This window comes from Elgaria multicarinata, chromosome 3 (assembly GCF_023053635.1).
Source record: "Elgaria multicarinata webbii isolate HBS135686 ecotype San Diego chromosome 3, rElgMul1.1.pri, whole genome shotgun sequence".
Lineage (NCBI taxonomy): Eukaryota > Metazoa > Chordata > Lepidosauria > Squamata > Anguidae > Elgaria > Elgaria multicarinata.
In genome coordinates, this window is record NC_086173.1 from 145,313,580 (window position 1) to 145,339,799 (window position 26,220).

General features: G+C 42.3%; 1 protein-coding gene across 4 annotated transcripts in view; it reads right to left on the reverse strand.

Moving 5' to 3' along the window:
- Window positions 1-8,241: 8,241 nt before the first annotated feature.
- HDAC11 (histone deacetylase 11) overlaps window positions 8,242-26,220 on the reverse strand; it is a 29,715-nt gene continuing 11,736 nt past the window's right edge. For 3 of the 4 annotated variants that reach the window (XM_063122238.1, XM_063122236.1, XM_063122237.1), the window contains 7 exons: window positions 20,228-20,270; window positions 19,365-19,441; window positions 18,342-18,404; window positions 15,309-15,405; window positions 13,838-14,016; window positions 9,516-11,707; window positions 8,242-9,367 (listed from right to left, as the gene is read on the reverse strand). In XM_063122238.1, the coding sequence (XP_062978308.1) occupies window positions 11,477-11,707; window positions 13,838-14,016; window positions 15,309-15,405; window positions 18,342-18,404; window positions 19,365-19,441; window positions 20,228-20,270 (690 nt within the window). In that variant the 3' untranslated portion in view covers window positions 8,242-9,367; window positions 9,516-11,476. Of the gene's footprint in view, window positions 11,708-13,837; window positions 14,017-15,308; window positions 15,406-18,341; window positions 18,405-19,364; window positions 19,442-20,227; window positions 20,271-26,220 lie in introns of all 4 variants that reach the window. The other variant, XM_063122235.1, reaches the window with a different exon arrangement.

Below are 26,220 nucleotides of genomic sequence, written 5' to 3' on the forward strand. Positions count from 1 at the left end.
GTATCAGCCGAAGCTGATAGTAGGCACTCCTGGCCGTCGCATCTATCTGGGCTGTCATTTGGAGCGACGGATCCAGGAGCACCCCCAAACTGCGAACACAGTCTTTCAGGGGGAGTGTAGCCCCATCCAGAACTGGCTGACACACCTCCAAACCCAGGTTGTGGCCTTTGACAGCAAGCACCTCTGTTTTGTCTGGATTCAGCTTCAGTTTGTTTTTCCTCATCCAGCCCATTACTGCCTCCAAGCATTCATTCAGAGGAGACACACTATCCTTAGCTGATGCTGTTATTGAAGGCATAGAGAAATATATTTGGGTGTCATCAGCATACTGATAGCACCCCGCCCCATGCCTCCGGATGATCTCTCCCAGCGGTTTCATGTAGATGTTAAACAGCATTGGGGATAGGATGGCACCTTGTGGTACGCCATACAACAGCTCCTTTTTTGAGGAACAACTATCCCCAAGCATCACCATCTGGAATCTACCTGAGAGGTAGGACCGGAACCACTGGAGCACAGTGCCCCGGATTCCCAAACCCCTCAGGCGTTCCAGAAGGATACCATGGTCGATGGTATCGAAAGCCGCTGAAAGGTCCAAAAGTACCAGCAGGGACACACTCCCCCTGTCAATGCTCATGCGGAGATCATCCACTAAGGCGACCATAGCTGTCTCAACTCTGTATCCTGCCCTAAAGCCAGTTTGAAATGGGTCTAGAAGATCTGTATCATCCAAGACTGATGGAGTCTTGGAAGGCAACTGGAGTTGGAAGGCAACTGCCCTCTCAATCACCTTGCCCAAAAATGGAAGATTTGATACTGGTCTATAATTATTAAGGTCCAGGGGATCCAGGGAGGGCTTTTTGAGAAGCGGCCGTACCACTGCTTCTTTTAAACATGGTGGAAAACTCCCCTCCCTGAGAGATGCATTAACAATATGTTGTAGTTGTAGTCTAACTGCATCTCCTCCCTGGGCGACCAGCCAAGAAGGACAGGGATCGAGAGGACAAATTGTCTTCCTTACTCGTCCAAGCAGCTTGTCCACATCATCAGTACTCACCAACTGAAACTGATCCAGTGTAATCCTACTCATGGAGTTGCTGGACACTTCAGCTTCAGCTTCTGTTATAACGACGGCATCTAAATTGGCTCTTCTCCGAGAGATTTTATCTGTGAAATGATCATTAAATGCATCACAGCGAACTACCGAAGGCTCTAAAACGGTTCAGGGGAGGAGGTGCCTGAGTTAGACCCCTCACCACCCTAAACGGTTCTGCTAGACGTGAATTCGCAGACGCAATGTGGTCAGAGAAGAAAGCTTTCTTAGCTGCACGTATTGCCACCCCATAGGAACGAAGATGTTCTCTATGACATGCCTTATCGGATATGAGACGAGTTTTCCTCCATCGACGCTCCAGTCGTCGACCTTCCTGCTTCAACTTCCTGAGATCTTCTGTGTACCAAGGTGCCCGATTGGAAGCAGGTCGGAGAGGACGTTTGGGGGCAATCGTGTCGATAGCACTAGTTAGGTCTTGATTCCATCTATTGACCAGGGCTTTAACAGGATCGTCGACAATACCAGCCATAGCACCCTCTAAGGCTTTCTGGAATCCAAGAGGATCCATCAGCCTTTGAGGGCGGACCATCTTAATAGGTCCGCCACCCCTGCAGGGGCGGATGGTAGCCATGATATTAACCCTGACCAGAAAATGGTCTGTCCATGACAGCACAGAGGTATTTATCACCTCTGCCCACAGATCTGTCTGTTCGGAACTGAAAACAGCATCGAGGGTGTGACCTGCTGAATGTGTGGGTCCAGAGACCAATTGGGATAGGCCCATGTTTGTCGTGGATGCCATGAACTCCCGAGCTGCACCTGACAAACCACTCCCAAAAGGGATGTTGAAGTCGCCCAGGACCAAAAGCCTGGGCGACTCCAACACCAACTCCGACACCAGTTCCGTGAGTTCGGCCGTGGACGAGGGCGTGGGGCCCAAGGCAAAGCTGAAGACAAAGAATGGATTCCAGTGAGTCTGGAGGGAGTCTGATAGGCAGCGGGGTGGCTGGTACACTAACAGAATCCCCAGTCTATCCCTGGTCTTTAGACTCAGGTACACACTCTCGATATGATTCAATTCCCAGACAGGAAGTCTGGTCAGGTTGAGATTATCCTTATAGACCACAGCTACTCAGCCCCCGCTCACTTTTCCTCACCTGCTCGATAACACAGTACCCAGCTGGGAGGGCCTGGGTCCATGTTGGGCCACTGTCATCTCCCAGCCAGGTCTCTGTGAAACATGCCAGGTCGGCCTCCTCATCTGTGAGGAGATCATAAATTATATTTGTTTTGTTTTTAACCGACCTGGCATTGCAAAGGAGCAAGGAGAGGGTCTGTGGGTGGCTTGGTTCGTTCTCCAAGTTCCCCAGGGTGGCAGGGCGACCGGAAGGAAAGATGGGTGTTAAATATCTATCTCTCCTTCCCCTGTAATGGCACTTCGCCCTGCCATCACCATATCTCCCTCTGCCCTGCACAACTTGAATTGTCGCCTCCTTTCCATTATACATTATACATCTACAATAACTTCACAATAGCAAATTAACAACAATACACAATTAACAGGGGAAATTAACAGTTAAGTAGCTCAATTTGATCGGGGGAGGGAATTGAATGGCTGCTGCCAGGTGACCGTTGCTGGAAGAGAGCAGGAGGGATGGCTGAGCAGGTGTCTCCTCAGCAGAGCTCCCTTTCTCTGTCTCCTGCAGCCTGGTGGAATGGCTGCTGCCAGGTGACCGTTGCTGGAGGGGGGCAGGAGGGATGGCTGAGCAGGTGTCTCCTCAGCAGAGCTCCCCTTCTCTCTGAAGATAGGCTGAACCGACCCCATGTAGACATCATTTTGCGTGGCTGCCTCGCTATAAAACGCATCAAACCTGGGCTGGTGCATTAACGGGGGTTCGCCGGAACTCAATCCGGCTTAAGCGCTGATGACTAGTCATGAATACTCAGAAGCAAAGCCCTCGGCTTCCAATGTTTCTAACTCCCAAGTAAGATGGCTTCGGAAGGCCAGGATCCCTTGCAGCCCAATGACTACGGCAGCAGCGGTTCCGAAGGGCTCCGGTCTCAGCCCCGCATCGCTCTCACCCTCGCTTTAATCCCCGGTCGGGTCTTTACGCTCACACACAAATGGGCATTCAGGGGCTCCCAGTCTCCGTTTGTATTTGGCGCTAAGCCCACCCGCTAAAGGGAAACAGACAGAAATATTTCTGTTGACAGAAATATCTCTGTCAACAGGTGCAAAGTACAAGAACTCGTTGTGCAAATCACTTGCAAAGAATTTTTCTGGTCCAAAGTTTATCTTAAGCAAGCCATCTTGCTTCAGCCTCATTTATGTCACTGATTCTCAAAGTATAAACAATGCAAGCGCCTCTCTGCTGGGGAGAATAAACAGAGGCAAATGGTTAAAGATAAAGAAAGGAAGCCATGCTTGTGTTCCACTTGCTATGATACAGGGCTATTGAAACCCATATAGCAAGTGAATACAAGCTTCTAAAAGGGCTTGTTACGTGAAGCAGCGGAAGGAATTACTCCTTCCAAAAGGCAGTGACCTGACTGTAATGTTAAATGTTACTAGCAACATGGCAATTCAAAAACCTGTTTCTCAAATGCACCTGAATAGACTAGTGAACATACCCAGGTTGAATAGCCTTTCCTTTGATACGGTTAAGCCTTCAAACAAAGTTATGCAGCTGTCAGGGTTGGATACACCAACCTGTCGTGAGTGGAGCCATCTCCCCTGGCACCCCATGGCCTCCTGACGGAAATATCTCCCCACTCCATTTCCCTGAGGGGAGCGGCCATACAATTCTGTCGCTCAGGCTGCTCCCCCACTTGCGTCAAACCAGAGCTATACACTGGTTAAGGAAATCTGCCACTTAGTGACTGAACATGGTATTGCAGCCTTCAAACACATGGACACATTTAAATTAAAATGTATTCATGCACTTTTAAAATCAATCAGCCCTGAGGTGCACACCTCTAGGTCCCCCTTAGTATGTTCAGGTGTTCTAAGAAAGAACAAGAACAGGCCACAACAATTTCCCTTTCCTGCACTTCAGTGTTACACATAACACCTTGCCTTACCTGAACTAGGCCCAGGGCTGGGAACCTCAGTGGGGTGGCTGCCTCCTCTGGGCAGGACTTCCTCTTCCATGGGCGCATTGCTCTTGGGAGTCTTGATCCTCCTGGTACATCATCTTCTTCTGCCGTGTGGCCAACCTGTCTCTCCTCATCTCACTCCACTGCAGGTGTTTTCCTTGATCTGGCTGTTTGGCATTAAGGTGAAAGATTTGGGGTTGTTGTTGTTAAGGCCACAGCAGTTACATCTGATCCATTTATCACAGCTTGATTTGGCAACTTTCAGCTGCGGTTGGGGAGATACCGTTGGGCCGAATGCACTGCAAGCTGTCCTTGAATATACTTTTTCATGAGCATGGGCTGGGTCTTTTACCTTGTGGACACACACATATGCACCTCTCTCTCTCTCTCTCTCTCTCTCTCTCTCTCTCTGTGTGTGTGTGTGTGTATTTACAGTGCATATACAGATGCTAGGGGGAAGAACAGGTCATTGTACTTTTATACGTGACATTTACACAGTGGCCAGCTGTCAACTGCCACCCACAGATGGTGTAACTCTCAGAAGAAAGGTGACCTTTTATTTGGGGGTGGTCTCCCCTGAAACATATCCACCGCCTAAAGAATTCCCCCTTCAGTCTTTTGAATTTTGATTTTGTTTGAGCAGGACTCCTCTGGTAGTTTGCAGTGCAAAGGCCATGGGTGACCCTCCTGAAAATGTTGGTGCTTGAAAGCGGAGTGCTTTCTCTTTCCCCTTTCCAGTTAGGCAGACTTGCGCTTTTCCAGCCCTTCTAAGTGAAAGATGGAGTGAAGAGACAGGAGGGGGAGTAAAAGTGTCTGAGGATGAAATAGACCAAGACATTGGCAGTATGAGGAAATTAGGCAAATTTCATGGCAGGGAAACAGGAGAGCAATTTAGCACGACTTCTCCAGTAGTTGTCATGCGCTCCTGTGCACTTGCACAGGAGCAAAAATAAAGTATTTAAAAATGCAGCCCTGTTTGGGACACACTCTGGTGACCTTTCTTCATGAGACCTGCCCCCCAAAATGTAAAAATCCCTCCTGAGGCTGAAAAGGGGTGATGGAGAATGACAGCTGCACTTGTGAGAGTGGAGAGAAAATTTGCAAGTCACACAGCAGTAGAATGGAACTGAGGAGAAATCTGTGCAAATTTCATGGAATTTGTTAAAAAAAAGGTTTGTGAACACCTTCCCACAGGTGTTCTTTAGTGTAAAAGGTTGCCGAAGTGGGAGACACGGACAAGAGGGGGATAAGGGGAAGGTTGCCTAAATAGCAAACAAGTGGTCTTTCATAAGAGCACAAAAATAATATTTGTTAAACATTGGCAAACACGTTCCCATGTGTTCCATAAGGGCTCAGAAAAATATTGGCTTTTGTGATCTGATATGGGAGGTCCACCCACCGACCCTGCAAGTTAACCAGTACAGAGCTGGAAAAGGAATGTGGGGGTTGCCCAGTGTGGCACATGGCAAAAAAAGAAAAGAAAAGCCTGCACTCCCAAGAGCTTTTAACCGGCCGACACAAGTACAAGTAAAATTAAAATACAAAATGATATTGTAGCTGGCCTAACATAGGACTTTGCTAGGCTGTTGTTGTTGCTGCTGCTTCAGTCTCTGCCCAATCCAGTCCTCCTCATCTCCGCAGTGATCCTATGAGCCACAGAGCTGAATCCAACTGCTTCCAGAGAGTTGTGCTTTCCTCCCTTTATAGAACACTAAGCTGTGCCACTCAGACTCATACAGCTCAAACCTCATCCCTCACTGGGCACAAAGCCCCTCCACCCACCGACCTACGCACCCAGTCACTTCAGGGGGGCTGGGGGCTGAGTGGTATTCTCTGTCTACCCAACCCCCCGGTGGCTTTTCCAACAGTAACAGAAGCCAGATAAGAGTATTTCCTTGTTTTTAATTCTTTTATGTTTAGTCTTTAAAATATTTTTTTAAACATGTATATTAAAACTTTTTAAAATGATACTGCTGTTGTTGTTCATTTGAGCATTTGGTTGTATTTCATTTGAAGATACGATTTAAAACAACAACACTGTTGTGGCCCCAACATATACTTTGAAGGTACTGTTAGTATTTGTATTGTATGTGTAATTTTACAAAGAATAAATTCACTGAAGAATGAATTAGGCAAAAGATTGAACCAATCTAAAAGCAGGTGTTTAAAACTAAGGCACAAGAAACGCTGAATCATTCAGTGTCAGCCTGTTAACCATTTAAAATAGGGGAGTGTCTCAAACAGAGTTGTGGGCGGAAGTGAATAGGAGGTGGAATGTACATGCTGCTGTGGGAGTTTGTTTGGGAAGCTGTTATCTCGTTGTTCCGTGGCTGCAAGAGCGAAGACCTCAAGCAAGTTCAGCCTGAAGGTATTCAAGAAAGACTTTTACAAAGGAAAGAAGGAAAAAGGACTCTTTGCAGAGGAAAAGAATATAACTTAGAACTGTATGTATGAAAGGAATACAAGTTGTTCATATGCTGCTAATATGAAAAGTAAAGCTACTCATCCTTAAACCTAGCGTAAGAAATTTGTTCCAGCTCATAGGTTTAAAGGGTGAATCCACTGTGTCACTCTGTTTCAAAAGAAAAAAACCCTAACAGGTACCACTCTTCAGTCTCTTCAGTGAAGCTAAGCAGATCTGGAGCTGGTGAATGCCTGAATGGGAGACTCCTTGAGAGTTGCGTTGCTATTTATCTTGCTGGCACTACTATCAGACTTTAGTCCATGACATTCACAACGCTCTAAAGTAGGCAGTGGAAGTTCTTTCCATCTGTTCTTCAATATCTGCAATTCCTTCTGCAGACTCTACATCCATTGTTTCTTCATTTCCATTGGTGTGGTTTTAGATTACAGCTCGGCTGAGAAGCTTCTTGAAAGATGTCCATTTTCCTCCCATTAGAGAAAGACAGAAGTGGGATGTCCTAAAATTCCAGTCACAAAGCCACAGTTCAGCAAGCTTGTACAGAGGAATCAAGGAACTGTAACTGATTATAACATGAAAATCAATACCATCCTTTGATTCTAATATACTAAAAATATACTTAGTGTTTATTTTTTATTTCACATACTTTTATATATTTATACATTTCAGGAATGTTGTGGAGGGTTGGTTGGGTGAGGTACCAGAGATTGCATGCAGTTATGCACACATCCCATAATATTCACTGTCAATTATTGGGGGGAATGGCATGCCAGTATGGCCTAGCTTATGAAAAGGGGTATACATGTTTGTGTGCACCTTCTGAAGGTAGACGTATGAGACATACTGGCCTGCAGGAATAGCTGAATATTGGCCATTCCAGATAATAGTGATTATGGATTGTGGAAGTAGGACTTCCATTAGAAAAAGTTGTGGACTGTCACCTCCCCAACTTCGTGTTCTACGATTGGAAGGGAGCGATTGCTTCCCTACTTTCTTGACCAAGAAACATTTGACTTACAAGGCCTGTTCCAGTTCCAGAATGATGGTTTTCTAGTGACCACACATATGGCCTTTAGTTAGTAGTAGTATGTTGGTGGGTCCCTTACTGGAAATCTACCTTGGGCTGCTTTCTCTCCTGCCCTGGTGAAGCTTGCTTTCAGCTTTTCCCACTTTGAGCAGACCTGCTTGTTCCTGCAGGTTGACTCCCATTGACCAATCACCAGCAAATGTCCTCCCAGGAACGCATATTATGGGCAGGAACTTTTTGCTGTTGGATAAATTGTAAAAATTCTTACCTTGATTTTTATGGTTCAGTCCATGGACAGAAATGTGATTTATGATTTGCTGAAGGTTTCAACGGATTCCATGTAAAATTCCATGAGTAAATATGCATAGGATTGCACTATTAAGGACTACAGTTTTACATGGTCATCTGTGCAATCCTGTACGATTCTGCTTCAAAGTAAGGTCTACTGAGTTCAATGGGACTTACTCCCAGGTAAGTGTGCATAGGACTTCAGCCTAAGGGTCAAGCCTCAGTTAGAAATGGATGGCACAGCCTTTCTTGAAAGTGATTCCCCCCGCTAATATACTGGCACTATTATTTTTATGGGATGACAGTGATATCATACCTATGAAAAGTTAAGGAAGAAGTGACATGCAGCAGGGAAAAAATTAGCATTGTTTTAATTTATCTATAAGTAAGAACATTAAAAATGGTCAGTTTTTTTAGTTACATGGCTTTACAGTGTTTAAACTCAATACAAATATAAACATAGTATCAAAAATTATTTCAAATTATAAGAATGCTAGATAACATGTTGGACAATGTAAACATTACATCTCAATATTTCAATAGTGCTTTAAACATTCTCATTAGAGGAAAGTGCTTTTTGAAGACAGTATTGCTGTACATTATTAATCCAGAGTGTCAAGTTCACTTAAAAGAAAAACATTCAAAGCAAGTTGGGATTTTTTTCTACAACTACCTGGCTCAGACTGATTATTAATTGAGCTTAAGTGTTTCTATTACATCCTAACATTGCTCAAGTACCATGGGAAGCTTATTCAATCACTGAGATACATTGACATTATTTAGCCTTATCATAAACTGGCACTATTCATCCAGGAGCCAAACAATGGCCCTCTCCTGTGGTATCTATATGCTTTTTGTATTCCAAGTACAACGTTTTGTGCAAAACATTAATTCTACAGCAACCCTTGACATCAGTAGCAAAACTCCTGTTAAACTTAATGTGCTGATAAGGTTTTCAAAGCTTATCAATTGTATTTGATTTATATGTTTGTTTACAATATTTACAGTGTACTCCTACATACCAGGGGTGAGGAACCTTCCCCACAGGCTGCACGGCCTCAGGGGAAAGTGGTTGACAGTTGCATACTGGTCATGTGGAGGGACAGATCCAGTATTGGGTAGGGTGACCATATGAAAAGAGGACAGGGCTCCTGTATCTCTAACAGTTGTATCGAAAAGAGAATTTCAGCAAGTGTCATTTGTATGCATGCAGCACCTGGTGAAATTCCCTCTTCATCACAACAGTTAAAGCTGCAGGAGCTATTATAGAGTGACCAGATACAAAAGACGGCATGGCTCCTGCAGCTTTAACTGCTGTGCTGAAGAGGGAATTTCACCAGGCGCTGTATGAATACAAATGACACCTGCTGAAATTCCCTTTGCTATGCAACTGTTAAAGATACAGGAGCCCTGCCCTCCTTTTCATAGGCTCATCCTAGTGTTGTGTAGGGCCAAAGGTGTACACAACAAACAATGGGCTCTCCCACACTAGAGGCCTTCAAGAGGCAGCTGGACAAGCATCTGTCAGGGATGCTTTAGGGTGGATTCCTCCATTGAGCAGGGGGTTGGACTCAATGGCCTTGTAGGCCCCTTCCAACTCTGCTATTCTATGATTCTATGAATGTAACCCTGGTGCTGCTCTGCTCTTTTTCACCCCCCCTTTTTCACGTTTAAACCACATGTCCCCTCCCCACTTCTCAGCTGATCACAGGAAAACAGTTTAGAAGTGAAGAAAGGGGAACTCCACAGCCCACTCCCTCACACATCAGCTGTTTTTCCACCACTCAGCTGAGCAGCATAGCAACAGAGATCACTGTGAGGGGTGATTGACTCCCCCCCCCCTTCAATCTTTTCCCTCCTCTCCGTTCAGCTGAGCAGCAGGGCAACAGTTGGAGGGAGGGGCTGGCCAGCCAGATGGGGGGCACCCTACTCCTGCTGTATGCATTTATTAAGTACTGCTGAGTTCAATGGGGATTACTCCCAGGTAAGTGGGTATAAGATTGCAGCCTTAACATCTCTGAACTTTCCTTCAGAGAGGGGCGATGGGTAATTTATTTCAGCAATTCAGTTAGATTATTTGATGTTTACCACAACATTAGCATGGCAGACTATACTTTAGGAATTGCCTCCAGCTATAAAGTCTGATAAAAGCAGGTTTCTTTCTTAAGTGCGTAGCCCCAAATTGATTCAGAGCTCAGTTTTATAGAGTAGATTACTTTTCATATAATATTTAGCTTTAATTCGTTAGAAAGTACTGAAGCCTTTAAAAAGCCATTCTTTTTTGTAATGTACACCTTCACACATAAAGGAAACTCAAAGGAAACTTTGCATATGTCCGATGGCAACAGAAAAAAATTCTTTGTATACAGTTCTAAAAAAACCCTAGAGAATAAAAATTTTAAAAAATTAAATTAATATTTCCCTTACATCAATTAAATTTTAATTTATTATTTTACATATGTTTCAGGACTGCATGGATATTCATAATAATATGTAATAATACTTAATGTTACTTGTTAACATTAATATAATCAAAACCAGATGTTCCAATCTTGATAAACACAGTCCAGAAAAAAGTCTGTCCCGTCCCTCTGCCTCAATCCTAATGACATTAGTCAGACTATTTTATCATTTCCCACAGATTTCAAAGAAGTTAAATGGCATTTTAGTTGTGTGCTTTAGTTACATGGCTAGTTCTAAACTTTTATTGACCTAGTATCCACTGTTGTCTTTTTAAAAGTGATCAAAAAATCTTTAATGCAATCCTAGATTCTCAATTGCAAATAACAAAAAAATTTCCAGAGATAGTGTTTCATTATACCATTATGGGGAGGAAAGGTATGATCTGGCTGGTCTACATAAGCACAGTTCCTTGCATGCAGCTTTCGACTACATTCTCATATCAGATCAATAAAAGCTTCTATTGTTCAAAAACACTATTGATCACCTTGTGATTAAAAGTATATAATAAACACCTGCCCCCAATGAAGCTTAATGAGTTACTGATAAAGGAAATTTGTATGTTTTATTTCTTTTTCTGATCCTCACACCCAAACAAGGCTTGCTGCTTTCCATCCAGAAATCTATTTGGAAATGGTTGAAACGTTGCAATTACACACACATACACCTCTTCCTTTTCTTATGTTTGCAATATCCTGGCAGTGCTCTTCAAAGTACTTCTGTTACAGTCTTTTAAAAGTTTCTCTATCCACCTGCAGAAATTAGTGCACCCTTTAAATGCTGCAATCTTCAGACACTACTTGGTTCTCCTTTCATCAAAGGACTAGACCACTGTGAGGTAAAAAAAAAAAAGGTATTGATGCTTTTATACTCTGACCACAGAAGAACAAAACAACCCCCAGTTTTATGTCCATATTAAGCTAAATCGGTATTTAAAAGGCAGTGAGAGACATCACCGATTGGTATTAATTGTGGAACTGTCACTGGTAAATTCAGGCAACTCAAAAATTGTTCTCCGTTAGTGAATATTAATTCTACGAGAACTGGGGATATACTTTGTCTCTTGGTTTAATTATTAAACAATTAGAGTTGCTTTATCATTATACAATAATCCCCAAATTCTCCTACTTTACTGACAAGTTGGCTGATATTCCTTTTGTTCTCTAGTCATCATTTCTACCTTTCCTGCTTCACCAACTGCAAGCTCCTTGCCAATAAGCCCTAGGTTGTGCAAATTTAGAAGAGAATCTGCAATAATCCGCGCTGTTCTCTTCTGGTAGCCTCCAGATGTCACCATCAAAATAGGAATTCGGTGTTTTCGGGCAGCTCTGAATACAATTTCATCTCTTTCGATAATTCCCTGTATATTTTCGTCAACAACAAAAGGGGGAGATAACGTGAATATTGATTTACATTGTATTTTATAAAACTTGCAGTGTCATCATATTGTATGATGGAGAAAACAAAAGCACATGTATTAATGAAAACTAAAATAGGTATTAAATGCCTAAAATAAAACAGCTGCATGTTATGCATTAAGCTTTTTACAATTTATGTACTACAGTAAGGGCACAATCCTATTACTTCCACCCTTGATAATTGTAAGCCTCTAGGTTCAGCGGCTTACGATCATCCAGTACAGAGGCACGATGGAGATGATCTTTGCCTCCCTGTCCTCCAACTATGCATTTTTGCTAGACGGGCTTATTTTGCCTGTCTAACTGGGGCGTTTCAGAGGGGGAGGGATGCCTCAGGATAGCTCATATCCTGGCCTCTCCAGTCTCCTCTCCTCCCCGCCCACCATAAGGCCCCCTTTCCCCCCCTCTCCAAAGTTGCATTCATGACATGGGAGAGGCAGTGAGCATGGTACTTTCTGTGCTGGCTGTGAGGGGGAGAAGGGGTTGGAGCACAATCTCTGATGTTGGATCTGGGAATCTGAAGCATCCTAAGGTCCCCCAGAGATGTTCTAGGGGTCATAAGATTGCTCCCTCATAACTAAGACAGCGATCCAGAATCCATTAACTCTGGAATAGTTTCATTAAAACCAATGAAGTGGATTGCAGCTTAGGTTGGCAGAAGCCTGGCTTATCTGTCAAAAATTTCCCATACCTACTGGAGTTGAACTCCCAGAGAGCTGGTGAACCACCCAGAGAGCTTTGGCTATTGGGCGGTACAGAAATGAAGTAAATAAATAGACATCGGGGTCTGAATCCATGATTTCATTTATTATTTTTCTATACCACCCCATAGCCAAAGCTCTCTGGGTAGTTCACAAGAATTGAAAAACCATTAAAATACATTATATAAAGTATAAAACCATTCACGCAAGGACATAAAACAGTTAGCACACAAAGAAACAACATATATCTAAATCAATTTAAAACTATCAGCCAGAAACAATTGAGGACCTGTTTTTTTAAAAAAGACTCCTATGCTTCCAAGTGTCTGAGAAAAGAGGCCAGTTTTAACCTGGCGCTGAAAATCTGACAAAGAAGAGCCATGCTGGATCAGACCAAAGGTCTATCTTGTCTGGCATTGTGTTTGCACAGGGGCCAATGAGAGGCTGATGGGAAACCTACAAATAGAACGTGAGTACAACAGCAGCCTCCCGTTCATATTCTCAGCAACTGGCATACAGAGGGATACTGGTACTTGCACAGTCTACCTGATATTCAAGGTAGCATATAGCCATCAGGATGTGTGCCCATTGATAGCCTTACCTTCCATGAATGTGTTTAATCTCAACTTAATTGTTTAAGTTGGTGGCCGTCACTACATCTTGTGATAGTGACCATCATTCAACTACGTGCTTTGTGAACTAGTACTTTCCTTTGTCTGTCCTGAATTTCCTAGCATTCAATTCCATAGGATGCCTCTCAGTTCGAGAAATGGGAAAAACCCATCTCCCTATCCACTTTCTCTGCACCATACATAATTTTATACACCTCTAGTCTATCATGTCTCCTCTTACCATTTTCCTAAGCTAAATAGCCGCAGACCTTGTAACCTTTCCTCATAAGGGAGTTACTCCATCCCCTTGATAACTTTGGTTGTCCCTTTCTGCATCTTTTCCAGCTTAGTTTAACAAACATAAAAGTTTGTTAGTCTAACAATATTATATCAATAAAGTTGACAGACAATCAAAAGAGGAGCATAAGTATACTGTATGTGCTCGTTATAAATGCTGCCCAGATTTTAGGGAAGGCAAGAGAGAATCATTATAATTTCTGAAAACAATATAGCTGAGTAGTATTAGTTGGCTGGACGTGTATTATTTGGCTCAGGGAAAAGAAAACCACAGGATTGCTGGGACTAAAAACAAGGAAAATGAAAGACTTGAACGAAAGAGTTGAAATCCAGCTCAGGAGATAAAATAGGATCCTGCAAATATATCTGAACGAATAGTGTGTTTGCATTGCTTGGTGTTTAGAGCAGACTTCAGTATCATATTTTCATTTGTAGGAAAATGTATATTTTGTGCTGTACAAACCTGTGGTGAAATAGCCAGGCCTCCCAAGGGGTCACCATCCAAAATATCCGTTCCGGCATTATAAATAATTATGTCTGATTTCACTTCGTTCAATGCACCTTCCACATGTGTCTCTACTTTTCGGAGGTATTCTGTATCTTCTGTGCCCCAGTCCAATTCAATTTTCCGCCTTATTGCACCTAAACATTATTATAAAAAATTATGCATAATGAGAAGTTGGAGAAAGGAGGAGTAAGGGTAAAAAAATAGTTTTGGATATTTAAGCTGCAGTCCTATGCCCATGTACCTAATTGTAAGCTCCATTGAACTTAATGGGACGTACTTCTGAGTAGACATGCATGGGATTGTGTGGTCTGTCAAATGTACATCTTAAACTGTAAATTATTCTAGTAAACATTTGATAGAAAACGTTCCTTAAAGTAAATAAGCTATATCAGACACTGGCCCAGCTCAAACAATGGCATGCCAGCGACCATTTTGAATATTCAAGCCTCAGTGGGCACTCGCATTTGTTATCATGACATCCGAACCCAGCAAAGGTGAATTATTGGTGTGGTTAACAAACCAGCCACAACCCTAAAACAGCCCTTGACAACCCTAAAACAGCTCTTGACAACCCTAAAACAGCTCTTGACAACCCTAAAACAGCCCTTGTTAACCAAGGCAATAACCCACCCTCACCATGACTACTTGCCATGGCTTGAATATTCAAAATGGCCTCTGACACACACTGCAACCTGGGCCACTGGAACTCTGAATGATGATCTCCAATGTAACTTGGTAAAAGATGAAAATAAAGGTACATGCATGATGAGTAATGTTGTTGTTGTTGTTGTTATTATATTTATGTTCTGCCCTTCTTCAAGGAATTCAGGGTGGTGTACATGGTTATTCTGCCACTCCCATTTTAGAATCACAACAACCCTGCATGGTAGGTTAGGCTGAGAAATAGTGACTAGTCCAAAATTATCCAAGTGAGTTTCATGGCTGAATGGGGATTTGAACAATGGCCTCTGGTCCAACACTACGAAACTACAGAAATAAAACGGCAAAGGATGTCCAAGGATAGTAGCACTACAAGATGAATTCTGCTGAACACAATATTAGTGTTGGTTGGCACTACTTCAAACATTTGCCCCGCCCACTCAGATGTCCTCCAGGAAGTACCAACAAAAGCAGGAGGGGCACCTCTAGACAGTCCTAACTGAGGTGTCTAGGCTGTGCTTCTAGATTTCTTGGCTCAAGGCCCCTAGCACCTTACCACGTCCTCCACACACCTGTGTGTCCTTTGGATGCACCATACAGGGAAAATGTCAAGCAATTTCAATTGCGGGGGACGGGACAGTGCTGCATTTCATTTACCAGGGAGCAGTTATTCATTGATGAGTGTGGTAACTCTATATTAGGAAATGTGTCTTAATTTTTTTTAAAGTTAAGGTTGTATCCATTTTGAAAATGTTAATCTACTTACGTTTAGCAAATCCGTCTCCTGGATAAATATACCTGTTGTAAACGTCCATAATATACACTCTTCTATCCTCCATGAAGTCTCTTTCATGGCCATTTCCCTATATGGTCATTACAACCAATACAAATCAAGCCAGATATTATTTATTATTATTATTAACATTTCTATGTCCCATAGCCAAAGCTCTCTAGGCAGTTTACAAAAGATCAATGATCAACATGCTAATGCAATTCCATTTCTTTTTGTATTTTTATCCCACCTGCATGGTCGCTTATTGTAGTGTAAATAACAGTATATACACACACATTTATACACACACAGGGCAGTATCCAATGTTGCCCAAGCACCAGTCAGACCCACCCCATGCCCCATAGTGCTTTGTAAAGCAAGTGGAAACTAGCATTTCAAATAGCAGAAGGAAGCTCTGCTGACCTGTTCCAGGATCGAGCATTGCACCTCGTTTCCGGGATTGCTCTAGGTGTTGTGCTAGTGGTGGGTCCTGTTGGTGCAACACAAACAGTGGAGGCACAGCAGCAGCTTTGGATACTGCCCACACACTTTGGATACTGCCCACCAACATGTATCATCATACTCCAAGGATAAAGGTAAGTATTTATCTTTATACCCCAGTGTATATTCCGATGTCTCCTTTAACCACTAGTAATTGGACTTCTGAGAATATCCCTATAAAACTTATTTATTTATTTATTACATTTCTATACCGCCCAATAGCCGGAGCTGTCTGGGTGGTTCACTTGGATTTGATTCGGTTCACTTGGATCAAAACTTGGATCAAAATAAACTTTTGACATGTTTGGGTATAGCCAAATCAAAAAGGAATTATCTCAGGGTTACTACGAATCACAGAATTAAAAAAATGTTCCAGTTCCAAATTTATGAAGTTTTAATATTTCATCAATCAATCAATCAGTCCGTTAAAACCCATGTGATTAGATCAGTGGTATTAGATCAGTGGTAGCCTGGCAAAGATACATTTTTTTAAACAATTGCAACAAATTACCCTATGTACATTTGTTTAATTTCCATAAAATGTTCTCAATTCACCTGCTATATTTTGAACTTAGTATCTGATTTTTAAAAAATGTATAAACCACTGGTCTTCACAAGATCAGTCCAGATGGGTCGTGGCAAAGCTGTTGCCGCTATGTTGGGCATGGAGAAATGTTGGGCATAGGTCCCATGTTGCAGGTTGGGAGTCAAGTTGGGTCTCGGGTCTGGACCAGTTGAAGACCACTGGCATAAGCAACTGCTCCCTGTGGAATCACGATGGTTTGGATCCAAAGGTGCCCTTCTGTTTATAGAAGGGCTGTGTCCCATTCCAGAAGAGTGCCAAACGAGAGAAACAGCTCTAAATCCAGAGGCGGTCAGCCTTATTCAAGCTCCTGTATAAGTTCCTTTTACGTGCTACAGCCTTTAACTCTATTGTTCATATTTCCTATTTTGTAACACATTGTTGTAGTGCACCGCAAGGCATTTTCTGCTAGCACTTCCACAAAGGTTTACAGAACAACACTAATACATTGATCCAGTTCACATCCCTGGTCTGTTTTTGGGTAATTTGAGGGTTGTTCCTCCCTCAAACGAGTCATGTTCGAATGACATAACAAGCCTCACCCAGGCAGGTAATTAGGCAAATGGCACCCAGCAGACATTCCAGTTTGAACAGGCCACTGCGGCCTCTTTAAGCCACCGTGATTGTGCAAACTGGGCCATTTTCTCCTTCTATGAATGGTTCTATGGATCCAGGCCAATACATTTGATATATCCATAATAAATATATACTAATGTACAATAAAGGCTGCAATCCTATGATCCCTGGTAGGGTGTCTCAGGAGCCATCGATTTTTTGAGGAGAGATATCCTTCTCTCTTTGAGGGTATTATTATTATTATTATTATTTATTTATATAGCACCATCAATGTACATGGTGCTGTACAGAGTAAAACAGTAAATAGCAAGACCCTGCCGCATAGGCTTACAATCTAATAAAATCATAGTAAAACAATAAGGAGGGGAAGAGAATGCAAACAGGTACAGGGTAGGGTAAGCAGGCACAGGGTAGGGAAAAACTAACAGTAGACAACTCATCTTGTGAGGTTGTGGAAAGATGCACAGCCATGTTCTGACATCGGAGAAGGCAAAAAAGAGGTGTTGTAGAGAGGCTGTGAATGCACAGGAATCAAAGCCCTCCCATTCCTGCAACATTATGGAACTCACTACTACAAGATGTAGTGATGGACACTAATTTGGATGGCTTTAAAAGGGGGTTGGATAAATTCCTGGAGCAGAAGGCTATCAATGGCTCTGATGGTTGTGTGCTATCTCCAGTATTTGAGGAGTAAGCCTGTGTGCACCAGTTGCTGGGGAACAGGGGTGGGAGGGTGCTGTTGCACCATGTCCTGCTTTGTTGGTCCCTGGCCGATTGGCTACTGTGTGAACAGAGTGCTGGACTAAATGGACCCTTGGTCTGATCCAGCATGGCACTTATGTTCTTATCCAAAATGGGGAGAAGCACACCTGCCCTGCAGCTGACATAATTTATTTTCCTCCCTTTGGAATCAATGGGAAGGAAACTGAGGACAAACAATACTTACAACTGGTGGGGGGAGGGAAGAACCCCCCACCCACATGCAGGGTAGTATCCAATTGTGCTCTAGTGGCAATGATGTTCCACTAGCATAATCCAACACTTGCTAGGGCAAATGGGGGAAAGCGGCAATTTGCCACTGCCCTAGCAAGTCCTACTTACGTTGCGCAAGTGTTGGTTTATGCTAGCATGAGCCCAACAGGGCAGCAGTTCCCCTGCCTTGGGTGCTTCCTCTCCCATCCCACAGGATTACTCTAAGACCAATTTTCTTTGATGTCTGTGTAGAGATTAAGATTTCCCAAAAGTGCTATTCATGTATGAAGCTTTCAGTCTGTTTTGTTTTGCTTTTTAATATATACAGAAAGAAAGAGTTTTCCAGTGGAGTTACTAGCTTTTGAGTTAACCTTTTTTTTTATTTGACCACTCACCTGATGTGCATCCAGATCTATTATAGTTGCCTTTGAAACTCCTTCTATTCTTTCAAATAAGAACTGGAACACAGAGAAAGGAAATAAAAAAGACAGTTGGGAAAGAAGATGAGGCATTTATCTTTCACTACTGGATGAATTACTATAATATAATATGACAGCTGTTTTAACAGCATATAAAAAGTATCCATTTGGGATCATTTTCCTTAACTGAAAGGTTTTTAAAGCTTCACTGGGCATTTATCCAAACGTATTTTCATCCATGGAGCACGGTAACAAAGCAAATTCTCAGTTATCCAATCAATGCATGTATTTCCAACACCTCATAGCCCTCCTTCAAATTCCACAGGATGTAGTTCTACGGCTGAGGCTGGCTGAATAAGAGGCTGCCTGGATCATCCCAGCTGAACCCTTACAGGCCTGATCCCCTGCCTTTGGGTGTCTGTGTTTAGAGCTTTGCAGGACTCTACAGGTGCTTCTAGATAGAAAGGTCCTGGCGCTAACCATCAGAAGGCATCGTGCAGCTATTTTCTTCCTTAACGGATTTCCCATGATAAGGAAAAAGACAGAGGAATCAGTGGGAAAACCCAGAAGGGTTAGAACTGGAAGATGGCGTAGTCCAGACGCCCCATAAAATTCCATGAATGAGGCAACACGATTGCACATTAAAAGGTCTGTCTGGAAAAATCCTATGCCTGTGTTAGACCCAGGATGAGAGCTTAAGTGTCATTCTCTCCAGCTCCTTCAGAACACTGTACTATTCTTTATTTATTAATCTTCAGCTTTACTGAAATCAACTGTGCTCCAAGAAAGCCAAAGACCTTTTTTTTTCATTGATCCTCTGCTTAGGATGTCCCCATACTACTAGGATTACGATAACTTTCACATATTCCATTTTTACTTAACAGCATTTTGTGAACTATTAAGAACAAATTAAGGCTATTGGTTTCACACATATATAATAAATATTTGTGTGATTTCTATAAAGAATCAATGCTTTTGCCTACAATGGAGTTTCCTTACCTTTATGGCCAACGAGATATCAGCATACGCACAAAATCCTCCACCTTTTTCACTTGAACAGTGATGAAAGCCACCACCTAGAAAAAGAAAAGGTAAATGTGAAATACATATTTAGGTAAAATGTTGTGGAAATTATGATTTTATAAGGTACTTAACAGATTGCTTCATCAGCCATGCTCTATTAGTCTGCACCAAAAACAACAACAACTCCATTAATGAATAGGCTGGCTTGCACTAGCCTTCCCCAATCTGGTTCCCTCTGGATGTGTTGGACTAGTGACTGTGGATGATGGCAGTTGTAGTCCAACAAATATGGAGGGCATCAGGTTGGGGAAGGCTTCAGGAGGGCATGGGAACTACGGGATGTACCAAAGCCTTCATGTAAAAGGTGGTTTTTCAAGAGGGATTTGACGGAGGGAGGAAAGATAGCATCACACTGGTGTTCTGGAAGGCAGTTCCAGGTGTAAGAGGGAGCAATGGAGAAACAGAGGTGCCATTTGAAGCAGCAAGTGAGGGTGGTGGAGCTGAAGAAGCGGAGGTCCCAGAGAAGATGTATAAGGACATAAGAGGAGAAAGAAAAGAGTGAGGTGTTGTTGGTGGTGAGCAAAGCCATAGGGGGCTTTGAAGATAAGGACAAAGAGCTCATGCTGGATCCAGGAGCAAATATAAAGGCACTGAAAAGTTTCAGAGATGGGATGAGAGACCTGAATGGTTTTGGCAGCACAGTGCTGGATCAGCATGAGAAGAACAAGATGATGCAACGGCAGACCAGAGAGAAGATTGCAGTAGTCTCTAGGCAAGAGATGGAGCAGAATTTTTGCTGAGGGGATAAAGAGGAAGTATGTAAACATATTGCTACTTACCAACATTAACTGCCCATCCTCTTTCAATGGCCAGTTTCCCTGCCTTTAAAAAATAAAAATAAAAATAACTTACTAAATAATTGGTTTTTTAATATTAACATTAGAGTGGCCATGTGTCCTACTTAGCAGACCAAACAAAACAGGAGATATCTACCAAACCTTAGACAAATAACAACAAAACAACAGGTTCAGGCTGACTGATGATGATAAATATGAATAGGACAAAATCTAATAATATTTTTTATCAATAAAGGTATATATAACAGTAAGAAGGAATACACTGTTCTTGTGCTGTAAAGACTTATACAACAAATCAGTGAGAGAGAACGTAATGTTGTGTTATAAAGGTTTAACCATACCAAAAATAAACAATACCAAAAATAAACAGAACCAAACGCCTTTCGACATACAGTCTTCCTCAGTGGTTGTAATGTCGGGCTCTTAGAAGGGATTTGTGGAGAAGAATCCAAAACAATCAGGGCTCCAATACAGCAAACAAAACAACTTTATTTCTCCATTGTAAGACAGAGTACAAAGCAAAGCAGCAGAAAACTCTGTGTACAAGGAACAGCTAACCACCAAACCTCGATTATTTAAATACTATTCAGCTGTGCTGGGACATGCTTAATCTTAAAAGAACATTATACCACAATGGTCTAGTAAAAGGGATATGGTCTAGTATATAAAAGATATGCCCACAAATAAACAAGCATAGGTATACAGTCACACTGTATATAACACAGCACAATTGCTAACATAGGGCCCTGCTATATTTAGACCTGTGGATATACAAACAATATTACGTTTAAAATATTTTCATTATAACATAAAGATACCATCAAGAAACCTCTTATAGAGGACAATACACTGTTTATAGCCCTTCCCTTCATGCAAAACGTGGGTCTGCTGAAATCTGTGCCTGAAATCTGCCAGTAAAATTGGCCTTGGAATTGGATTTTTTTCCTTAAGGGACAATTCTGGTAGTGAATGTAAAAAAGCCATAAGCAGAGCAGAAACATCTTTTTTATTCAGGGTTGATTCATAGAATCATAGAATAGTAGAATTGGAAGGGGCCTATAAGGCCATCTAGTCCAGCCCATTGCTCAATGGAGGAATCCACCCTAAAGCATACCCGACAGATGGTTGTCCAGCTGTCTCTTGAATGCCTCTAGTGTGGGAAATACCACAACCTCCCTAGGTAACTGGTTCCATTGTCATTCCGTGTCCTGCACTCTGGGAGGATCGAGAAGAGATCCTGGCCCTCCTCTGTGTGACAACCTTTTAAGTATTTGAAGAGTGCTATCATGTCTCCCCTCAATCTTCTCTTCTCCAGGCTAAACATGTCCAGTTCTTTCAGTCTCTCTTCATAGGGCTTTGTTTCCAGACCCCTGATCATCCTGGTTGCCCTCCTCTGAACACGCTCCAGCTTGTCTACATCCTTCTTGAATTGTGGAGCCCAGAACTGGATGCAATACTCTAGATGAGGCCTAACCAGGGCCGAATAGAGAGGAACCACGCGATTTGGAAGCTATACTTCTATTAATGCAGCCCAAAATAGCATTTGCTTTTTTTGCAGACACATCACACTGTTGGCTCATATTCAGCATGTGATCTACAACAATTCCAAGACCCTTCTCCTTTGTAGTATTGCTGAGCCAAATATCCCCCATCATGTAACTGTGCATTTGGTTTCTATTTCCTAGATGCAGAACCTGGCATTTATCCCTATTAAATTTCATTCTGTTGTTTTCAGTCCAGCACTCCAGCCTATCAAGATCACTTTGAAGTTTGTTTCTGTCTTCCAGGGTATTAGCTATCCCACCCAATTTTGTGTCATCTACAAATTTGATAAGCGTTCCCTGTACCTCCTTGTCCAAATAATTAATAAAAATGTTGAAGAGCACTGTGTCTCAACGGTCTCTACAGCCGCTGTTGCGGAATATTTGTATATACTGAAACCACATCCATGAATCCCTAACAGGTGTCTTGTAATACCTCAGAAACAGTGTCAAGGAAATTAAGAAAATGGGAAGTATCCTTTATATATTACTCAATTTTGTAGACAAAAGGTTTAAGAAAAGAATATATATATATATATATATATATATATATATATATATATATATATATGTGTGTGTGTGTGTGTGTGTGTGTGTGTGTGTGTGTGTGTGTACGTACACGCAAGGGTTCTAATGTAGATCCAGAGCCAGATATAATAGGTCTCCCTGTGATAGGAAATATATTTGTGTGGATTTGGGGGAAGAGATCTGGGGACTCATCCCTCACTTTCAAGCAAATAGTAATGTATATTCTTACCTATATAACCCATAAGAAGTGTCTCATCCTGGAGGCGAAGGCTATCAATGGCTACTAGCTCTGATGGTTGTGTGCTACCTCCAGTATTTGAGGCAGTAAGCCTATATTCACTGGTTGCTGGGGAACATGGGTGGGAGGGTGCTGTTGCACCATGTACTGCTTTGTTGGTCCCTGGTTGACAGCTGGTTGGTCATTGTGTGAACAGAGTGTTGTACTAGATGGACCCTTGATCTTATGTTCTTATAACCTATTTCAGGGATGCTTTAGGGTGGATTCTTGCATTGAGCAGGGGGTTGGACTCAATGGCCCTTCCAACTCTGCTATTCTATGATTCTACGATATTTGCGTGGTTGGGTTAGCTGAGACAGCATATAAAGGCTGGCATTATGAAGCTGGCAATAAGACTCCTGGAGGTAGTTGCCTTCGTTCATGACCACTAATTGAATTTCCCTTCCCCACTGCAGCCCCCCTTCTGGAGCATATTTGGGGAGTGTGCCAAGAGCTGCAGGGGAAAGGATACTCCCATTGCTTGAGCAGATGTCTGCTTTGGATTTAGCCCTAGCACCAAAGGAGCCATAATCTGTCCTCTGGTTCATTTCCTTCTGCTTTTAAACATGCTACAGTCTCTCCCATTCTCAAGAAACCTACTCTTGATAGGCTATCTCTGTCTAACTACCGACCTATCTCTTTGTTGCCGTTTGTTTCAAAGATCCTGGAGCGTGCGGTCTACTCTCGCTGTCTTGACTTTCTTTCTAGTAACTCTGCTTTGGATCCATTTCAATCTGGATTCCGTCCTCTGCATTCCACCGAAACAGCCCTTACTAAGATCACCAATGATCTCCTTACTGCCAAGTCTAAAGGCCATTATTCCGTTCTTATTCTCCTTGATCTAACTGCAGCCTTTGACACGGTTGATCATGATCTTTTCTTAGATTCCCTTCATGACCTTGGATTTTGTGGCTCTGTCTATAACTGGTTTGCCTCCTATCTAGCGGGTTGCTCTTTCAGCGTGTTGACTAATGGCAGCTCATCTTCCTCCTTTCCCCTTTCAGTAGGGGTTCCGCAAGGCTCGGTGCTTGGCCCCTTGTTGTTTTCCTTATACATGTTGCCCTTGGGCAAGCTTATTCAATCTCATGGCCTCCAATATCATCTGTACGCCGATGATACACAACTATATCTGTCATCTCCGGAACTTTCTCCTGATGTTCACGATCGTATCTCGGCATGTCTTTCAGATATCTCAGCTTGGCTGCTTCATCGTCGCTTGAAGCTTAACATGGCAAAGACTGAATTGCTTGTTTTTCCTCCTAAACCTTCTCCTCATCTCTCATTCTCTCTTACTGTCAATGATGTTACGCTTACTCCGGTCAAGGAAGCTCGTAGCCTTGGCTTTATCTTCGACTCCTCGCTCTCCTTTATTCCTCATATTGAGGCAGTAGCTAAATCTTGTCGATTTTTCCTGTATAATATTGCCAGGATTCGATCATTTTTGTCTGTCTCTTCTGCCAAGACGCTTGTTCATGCACTGGTTATTTCACGGTTGGATTACTGCAACCTTCTTCTCTCTGGCCTTCCTTCTTCTCACATCAGTCCGTTGGTTTCTGTTCACCACTCTGCCGCAAAGATCATCTTCTTGGCTCGCCGCTCCAACCATGTTACTCCGCTTCTGAAATCTCTTCATTGGCTTCCAATTCACTTCAGAATCCAATATAAACTTCTCCTGTTAACCTTCAAAGCTTTTCACGGTCTAGCTCCTTCCTATCTCTCCTCTCTCATCTCACACTATTGCCCCGCTCGTGCTCTTCGCTCCTCTGATGCCATGTTTCTCGCCTGCCCAAGGGCCTCTACTTCCCTTGCTCGGCTTCGTCCATTTTCGTCTGCTGCCCCTTACGCCTGGAACGCTCTTCCAGAACATTTGAGAACTACAAGTTCAACCGCAGCTTTTAAAGCTCAACTAAAAACTTTTCTTTTTCCTAAAGCTTTTAAAACTTGATGTTGTGCAGACTTCTACTGTTACTTTCTACTGTTAGTTTTACCCTACCCTGTGTCTGCTTACCCTACCCTGTACCTGTTTGCATTCTCTTCCCCTCCTTATTGTTTTACTATAATTTTATTAGATTGTAAGCCTATGCGGCAGGGTCTTGCTATTTACTGTTTTACTCTGTACAGCACCATGTACATTGATGGTGCTATATAAATAAATAAATAAATAAATAAATAAATATAATAATAATAATAATAATAATAATAATAATAATAATAATAATAATGGGACTAGGGATTTATGGCCTGTGCCTCTCAGCTAGCAGTCCCCCTAAGCCACATGGAAACCACGTTTGAAATGGAGGGGCCTTCCAAGAGCAGTGGTGATCTGGTATGGGACTGGGGCTGGGTGAGAGGGAATAGCACCAATGGAAGTTGGAGAGAAAGGAGAGGCAGGCTCTGCTGCTGTGGTTGATGTACAGTGAACGTTTTATTGTTTCCAAATTTAGAATAGCTCATTTTAAATTTAAAATGGTATGGGAGTCTGCTGTTCAGTTTACTTAAAAGTATTGTTTTGATACACTCATTTAATGTAAACCTGACAGAGTATCATAATACAAGTTTGACAAAATCCGACAAAACAAAACAAAGCCCAATGTATTAGCCTCATTCATTCCAAAATCAATAAGTAAAACCAACATAAGCAAAAGACCAGTTATAAAAAGATATAGCTTAAAATCGCTTCTTGCTCCCAACATTGTAAAAAGTTATACTGAATCCTAACCCTTTCCAGTACATTGCAAGAATTCCAGTACATTGTAAGAATATTTATTTTTTCTATGTACTCATAATGTAATTGTTAACCTTACCTTTGTTTGTTATCTTAACCCAGAACTTTAATAGCCGTCCCATTACTGATGGAGCCTCTTTCCCTCTCTCTCGTTCTGTCCCACCTCCCCACCCCTCATGCCATTTCTGGCTGATAGCATTTTTAGCTGCAATGAGAAGGTGAATTCTCTATCCTCTGCTGTTCAGTTTATTTATTTTTTCAGAGTCAAAAAACACTGGGCATGCTCAATCCCTGAGCCTCAACTACACATAGGGTTGTACGTGACATAAATCCTATTATGCATCCTCAAAAATACATGCTGCATTTGAATAAAATTTGTAGAGCTTATCCAGAAGAGATGCTCAATTCTTGAAGGTATAGCCAATCCACAATGCTGACCTAACCCTATACTTACACTGGGACTGTTGCAATGAATTGCACATACTAGAAAGCATGACCCACTGAAATTAATGCCCTTTCCTCCTGAACAAGCACACTAATGATCAAGCTCTAGAAAAAAGAAAATATGCTTTGGATTCAAAAGCACGGAAGAAAACAAATGATGACACACTAGTATGTGCTTTGTATGACATCCAATGTTGTGTGAACAGACTTCTGCTCACACAATAGAACTTTCCCATCTTCTCTTTCCCACTGCAGCCTGCCATGAGCCCCCAAATTCTGCAACAGAGGGGTCCCCAACTTTCCAGAGCAGATTTTGGGAGAGGATAGGATAGGAATAGGAAAGTCCACTCATACAACACTGGATGTCACCTAAAATGCATACAAGTGTGCTTTCTGTTGCAGAATTTCCTGATATTTAATACCTTTGGTTTGCTCTGCTTACTGTATATTTGTTTTAATT